At 32.9% G+C, this 7279-nt stretch overlaps 2 protein-coding genes across 2 annotated transcripts; both read left to right on the top strand.

Moving 5' to 3' along the window:
* The first annotated feature begins 1172 nt into the window (after positions 1-1172).
* On the top strand, positions 1173-1937 carry LOC131171723 (uncharacterized). Its single transcript, XM_058131630.1, has one exon. The coding sequence runs from the start codon at positions 1271-1273 to the stop codon at positions 1733-1735; it is 465 nt and encodes a 154-aa protein (XP_057987613.1). The 5' UTR covers positions 1173-1270; the 3' UTR covers positions 1736-1937.
* Positions 1938-3622: 1685 nt separating this feature from the next.
* Positions 3623-6026, top strand: LOC110650450 (protein PIN-LIKES 2). Its single transcript, XM_021805411.2, is given in 4 exon segments — positions 3623-3958; positions 4426-5478; positions 5481-5762; positions 5765-6026. Coding segments are annotated over 3 exon segments (1350 nt in total). The 5' UTR covers positions 3623-3958; positions 4426-4466; the 3' UTR covers positions 5821-6026.
* The last annotated feature ends 1253 nt before the right edge of the window (positions 6027-7279 follow it).

Below are 7279 nucleotides of genomic sequence, written 5' to 3' on the forward strand. Positions count from 1 at the left end.
TAAAATTATCATTGTTATATGTATAAACTCAACCCATTTTTCTTTTAATTAAAGGATGTGTTTAGAGTTTTAAATGTATATTTTTTTAAAAAAAACTACCATTAGATGTTTATTAATTAGAAATTTCTCATTTTAGTATGTCTTTAATTAATTTGAGTTTGTTTCTACCAACCATATTAGAATAAGAAATTAAATTCAATGTTTAGATTTTTTATAAATTTAATAAGTTCATACAAAATTTAGAGATTTTAATTACATAATTATAATAAAACTCGTCCATATATATATATATATATATACACACTTTCAGATTTTTTAATTGAGCCCCTAATTAGAATTTTTGTGTCCGTTAGTGCTGAGACTCATGTCCCTCTCATATGCAAGAAGTCAAATTCCTTCATCGGCTACCATAAGCATCCTGAAATCATCCTCATTAAAAAAGATTTATCTAATTAAATATCACTTTTGATCTAAGCATGGAATAAATCCCATTTATATATGTGAGAGCAATGTAATTATTGTGGCGGCAACTAATTAAATAGGGACCAGAGCATCTTAAGAATGTAAAATATTTGAATTATTGTTTAATCATTTAATTTAAAAAAAATTAAATTAAATTAATTCTCTTCTCTCCTGGCCTTGTGTCACTCCCAAGTTAAATAAATATTAAAAAAGTACAAGCATTTAGCCGACCCACCATGAAATATTCCTTGGTGTCGGGAACTTCTTCCAAGTTGCAGGCATCCATGAAAATTAATTAACATCATTCTAATTAATTACATAGTGAACTTACACCCAACAAAAAATAAATAAAAAGCCGTCCCCATCTAAAAGTCAAGCCAACTCTATTAATATGTTGCTTCCAAGCACAAGGAGAACCTTCCCTTTATCATGTTAATCTATTCCTTGGGCAATTATAAAGCACCTTCCTAGCATCTACCTTCACTTTTCAAAGAATTATCACCTGTCTACGTACATTCATCAACTTTTATGATAAAATTCACTGCAATTTTAATGATGCTTTAATCATCGATTAATAAATAATTTTTCTTATGTGCATGATACAAAACTTAAAGAGCCTGCCTGAAGCTGTTGCCTGTTAAACACACGGTTTCGTCTCTCCTCTTCCTTAAGCCAATGCTTTGCTTCACAATTCAAATGCCCACCGCCACCTTCACCTTCTATTCCTCCTTTCTTTAATTCATAATCTCTAATTGACCCTATAAATACACTTCCCACATCCCCAACCATCATCACACTAAAATCAAACATGGCAACAACTTCTCTAACGTCCTTCTCATCTCCTCTTATTTTTCATCCTTTAATATCTCATAATTCTCCCTCCAACCTCCTCCTTGTTCCATCCTCTAAAAGGTCATCTACTAGAGTTTTCGCAGCCAGAAGAGAGGCCCATGACCAGAACTACAGCGGCCGGCTGGTGGATTCCAATATGATTGTTCTTAGGAAAAGAATCCATGAGATGAAGATGTTGGAGAGGAACTATGAGCCTCCTTCCCATTGGATGGAATGGGAGAAGCATTGTTTTACCAGTTATGATTCTTTTATTTGTGAAGTTGTGGGTGTTTTGCAATCCCAGTTGATGAACACAAGGCCTAGCTTTGCTCTGGGACTCTTTGCTTTGATTGCTTTCAGTGTGCCCATCTCATCCACTTTGGTGTTTTCCTCTTTTTTTGAGATCAGTAAGATTGCCTTTGGTGGATTTCACTTCGGTTAATTAGCACATCAAAATTCATAGTTAGTTCTATATTCATATATTCATTATAAATACAGATTTGTTTCCCAACTTTCTGTTGGGCATTTAATAATAAATAAGAGCAGAATTAGACCCTATTAGCTTCTTAATTTTTAATTATATTATGTGTAAAGAGAAACTTTGTAATGAGAAATGATCCAAACCTGCTGTCGTTGTTCTTCTATATTCTCTTGAACAGAAAGCTCCATCACCATCAGAAGTAAACATTCCATTTGGTTCTAAATGCCTCTCTTTTTTCATCATTGCTGTAAAACAGTAGAACTCATGAAAGTAGCCTCTCTTATAACTCTTCTTTTATCATCTTCTTGGTTTATGATTTCAAACTTTTAAGGAGGACGACTATGAGTTGGGTTGGATCAGAAGACGAATTGGGTTGGGCCACAGCAGGATTATACTCCTCATTTAGTTGAACTCCACACTTTTTAACCTTGAAAAAAGGTGATTGCGAAGATTTGCGTTTGTAATCTTCAATGAAAAATTCAAGCAAGACAATCAAGATGTTTCAAATGGGAGACAACATCAAGGAGATGATTAAGCCTATTGCCGTCATTTGTATATGGCACTTGTAGCTGAGAGAGCAACCCAACTGAAGGGAGTATTTATTTCTTATATGGAATAAAACTCAATTTACCTTAGCTCATTGGAGAGGTTTAATTTAGCACATTAGTTTAATTTAATCTAAAAATTTTAATTTATATTCAATTTAACTCAAAATTAAAGAATGTGTAATTCATTTATTACTTGATGTGTGAGTTTTTTTTTTTATTAATTTTTAATTTTTTTTAATATTAATTGCGTAGTTAATTATTTATAAAATTTTTTAACATTATAATTATAATTAGTTAATTTTTATATTTTAATTTTTAATATTAATTAATAATTTGGAAATATAAGAATAATATTTTATATTTTTATTTTTATTTAATTATAATTTTCTAATTTTAATTAAAAACATGAAAAATATAAAAGTAATATTTTTATTTTAATAATAATTTTATTTTTATTAATTATATGAAAATAAAAAAAAATATATTTTATTAATTTTCAATTTAATTAAGTATAATTTTTATAATTTTTATTTTTAGTTAATTATATGAAAATATAAAAATAATATTTTTTTATATTTCATTTTTATTAATAATATCATATAATAAAAATAATATTTTTTTATATTTTATTTTAATTAATTATAAAATATAAAAATAATATTTTAATATTAAAAAATAAAAATAATTAAATATTTAATAAATAGTATGTGTAAAACAATTTAGGAAGATTGAGCTATATTGAATATAAATCAAAATTTATAAACTAAATTAAATTAAAAATTAAAAATAAATTAAATTAAACATCTCCAATAAAAAAAAAAAAAGTCGAGTCCCTTTTAAGTTTCTTTGGATACAGTTTTCCATTATCGTTTACCCTTGTTCCTCATGCAGAAACAAACCCCATAACAGCTAATAATGGATTGCCTTCAGCATAATATGCCACTTTGATAGTTCCGTATAACAGATCTTGGGGTTGTTGTCTTTGAAGGCAGTGCAGACAAATTAAACAGGTGAAAAGCATCATGTTCACATGGTACTTCAACTTTATATATATATATATTGTCGATTCAATCTTGCAACGCTTCCTTGTCTCTACTTCCACCACCAAAATTAGAATGCTATGTAAAGTCTATTTGTTCAAAATCATCTACATCATAGGATGATGTAAGTATTTTAACATAATTATTTTTAATTATATAAAACACAATATACAAAAGATATATTAATAAAAAAAATTATATTTTCAATATAATTATCTGCTGTTTTTACTAATTGTAAGTATCAGTGGCTTTGCACTTAATTGTTTATATGGTAACCTAAAATAAAAAAGCGAGATGGTGCCAAACTTTGAATGAGCAGTCTTGGCACTGTTCTGGGAGCCCCACTCGGCTGTATTTTGAAGGAGTAACGTCTAATTTATCTTTCAAATAATATGTTTGGATTTGAAGTTTTGGATAGGATCAAAAGAGACAACCAATCTAATCATATTCTTTCGGAGTAGAAGAAGTTGTTAATGAGGGTCTCGTGAATCTTTTCTCGCCAACTACTGTAAGACTTAAACCTTTTGCGTAATTTGTTGAATTCTCCTCATCTCTCTCCCCCTTTCTTGAGTCTTCTCAGTTGGATTCTCGGATCTGTAAGCTAGCTTTCTCTCTCCTGTAATTTTTGTTATATTGAAATATCTTGTGGCAAAAAGATTTGTATTCTTGTTTAATGCCTTGTTTCAATGAAATTCTTGAAACCCTTGTTGCTTATTCTTTGATTTCGGTCGCCAGTAGAAAGAATATGTGAATTTCATGTTATAACTCGTTGATTTTTTTTTTGCCTATCAATTTATGATGATTATCCTTTTCGCCATGTTTTCTGTTTCTCGATAATCTGTGAAGACCATCCTGTTTGTATTGATTTGGCTCTAATTTTATTTTCAGATGAATTTTTTGTCCTTAGTGGTTAGTGTTTAAAACCCATGTTGCCTTCTCGGTGATTAGGCTGTTTTACTTGGCGATTTGTCATACCCATATTGTATAATTTCTTAGATTGGTTGTTGAAATTATGTGTTTTCGTTTTTGAAATATTTGTAAATCTTGTTTTTGTTTGTTGCAGGAAGAAATATTTTTCTTGATCTTCAAATATTTGAAGGGCAGATGTCTGGTTACATAACTGCTTTCTATGAAAACAATATGAGGTCTAGTGGTGAAAATTTGGTTACTGCTATAGTGCCTTTGATGAAACTTCTCTGCCTTATAATTATAGGATTGATTCTTGCACACCCAAAAACCCAAATCATCCCCAGAGCAACATTTAAGCTCCTAAGCAAGCTAGTTTTTGCCCTGTTCTTGCCCTGCCTAATCTTTACTGAGCTTGGTGAAAGCATTACACTTGAAAACTTTGCTCGTTGGTGGTTTATTCCTGTTAATGTACTGGTTAGTACAATCATTGGTTTCTTTCTTGGGCTGTTAGTTGTGGCAATATGTCACCCACCGCCGCAGTATAACAGATTCACCATTATCATGACTGCCTTTGGAAACACTGGAAATCTTCCTCTAGCGATTGTTGGATCCGTGTGTCATACGAAAGATAGCCCATTTGGAGCTCATTGCCACTCAAGTGGAGTAGCTTATGTTTCTTTTGCCCAATGGGTTGCTGTAATTCTGGTTTACACACTTGTTTATCATATGATGGAGCCACCATTACAGTATTATGAGATTGTTGAGGAAGAGTTTGAGATTGAGGAACAACGACCAACCCCTGATGTCAGTAGACCTCTCCTCATAGAAGCTGAATGGCCAGGCATTGAGGATAAAGAAACTGAACATTCCAAGACTCCTTTCATTGCTAGGATTTTTAATAGCATCTCAAGCCTTTCACAGATCAATTTTCCTGACATTGAGCTCGCTGGAGAAAGTACAGCAAACAGTCCTAGGTCCATTAGGTGTTTGGCTGAGCCAAGAGTTGTGAGGAGAATACGAATTGTGGCGGAGCAAACTCCAATACGTCACATACTTCAGCCTCCAACAATTGCTTCTTTATTTGCTATCATTATTGGGATGGTGCCTCAGCTAAAAGCTTTTGTCTTTGGATATGATGCTCCATTGTCTTTTATCACAGACAGTTTCGAGATTTTAGCTGGTGCTATGGTGCCTTCTGTGATGCTTATTCTGGAGGTATGCTAGCTGAGGGGCCAAATGAGTCTACACTCGGTCTTCCAACCACAATTGGTATATCTGTAGCTAGGCTTTTGGTGCTCCCTCTGCTGGGAATTGGCATTGTAGCATTGGCTGATAAGCTGAATTTTCTTGTAAAAGGGGATGCAATGTACAGATTCGTGCTTTTGTTACAGTACACAACGCCAAGTGCCATTTTATTAGGAGCAATTGCCAGCCTGAGGGGTTATGCAGTGAAGGAGGCTTCTGCACTTCTCTTCTGGCAGCATGTCTTTGCTCTCTTCTCCTTTCCTTGTATATTGTGATCTACTTCAAATTGCTTTCTTACATTTGAAGTACTCTTACTGTCTAAAAGTGTTTGTGGAGCAGTTGGTTGGCATCCGTCAGGTTTTCAGTCCCCTGTCCATTGGATTTTATACCTTTAAATACTATGGATTTATTTATTTGCTCTGTCCATTGGATAGTGGTGACGATAATGAATGGTGCTTTCTTCATGCAAGTTGATTTGTGGAATGACTAAATGTGGTGCTTGTCCTGTGATACCCATTTGATCTATAGTTAGGAAACTTGGTCTCAAAATTCCAATAAGCTGGGTTATGGATTTATTCGACTCAAAATGCAAGCCTTGCACTCCCTTTGATTCATGTAACGTTTATACAAGCTAATGAGTATACACTTGACCATTGAATTAATAACTTGACATTGATGGTATGCAAACATACTTGTTTTTAATCTGTCGATTCAAAAGTTGGAAAGTTTCTGAGAGGAGATTGATGGGTATTTGGATGATTGCAAATCCTTAGGAGCAGCAATTGGGTTTGCTTAAGAGGCGTAGTGCAGTTTTCATCGAGCGGATAAGAATATTGTGGGTCAAACTCTAAACATCACATGGTGATGATGATACTCATTTAAACCATGAACGTTTTATAGAAAAAGGAAGGCATCTGAAGGACCTGAAATCCAAGCATTGGGAAACTTCTGAGAGGTTGCAAAAAATTCAGAATCCAAAAGTGTCAATTGTCAAATGCGTGGATTGATTTGTTTGTGTTGCTTCAGGAACAGGAGGGAAGAACGGTCAAGAATCAAGATGGCCAATTTCTATTCAAACTTTGTGGTAGGGTTCATGTTACAAGGTCCAACTTGGTCTTTCTAGCTTCATCTGAGGTTGATATTCCTTGTGCAACTTGCTTGCTTTTCTTTTCCACAGTCCATATAGCTTTTAAGTCCCTCCAGGATCATCGTCAAACCTGAAGTTATAATAATCTAGCAATTCATTAGCATTATTAAAGAATTATTTAATGAAGTGAAAAGGTCTTAGACATGATAAGTAGAGAGAGAATTCAAGCAGTATAAAGCACAAGAAACATGAACCATTGAAGGTGAGCGGAGGAGCAAAACATTTTGACTTCCCCAAGAATATGTACTGTTGCAAATAATTATTTTCTTTTAGCCAAAAGAAAGACAAAAGTAAGAATAAAATGATGGAGTGGCTTTGCCATAATCCCAATGAAAGAAGGCACCAAATCTTACCATAGCATGGATTATTGCCAATGTAGGAAAAGCAAATAAAATGATGGGATTGGGAGCCAGTAACAAATGATATCATATCTAGGGGTGTTAAGCGGTAAATTCGGTTTCAACCGAATCGAACCGATAAAATTAAAAATCAAAAATCGAAAATTGAAAATTTTAAAAATCGAATCGAACCAATTGATAAGAGAAAATCGAATCGAATCGAACCGATAAATTTCCGTTTGGTTCGATTTAAACCGATCAAACCAAATTTATAAAAT

The sequence above is a fragment of the Hevea brasiliensis genome, chromosome 13, assembly GCF_030052815.1.
Source record: "Hevea brasiliensis isolate MT/VB/25A 57/8 chromosome 13, ASM3005281v1, whole genome shotgun sequence".
NCBI classification, from domain to species: domain Eukaryota; kingdom Viridiplantae; phylum Streptophyta; class Magnoliopsida; order Malpighiales; family Euphorbiaceae; genus Hevea; species Hevea brasiliensis.

Bases quoted from the DNA above. Each gene is read 5' to 3' on its own strand.
- LOC131171723 (XM_058131630.1), top strand. From the start codon at position 1,271: ATGGCAACAACTTCTCTAACGTCCTTCTCATCTCCTCTTATTTTTCAT.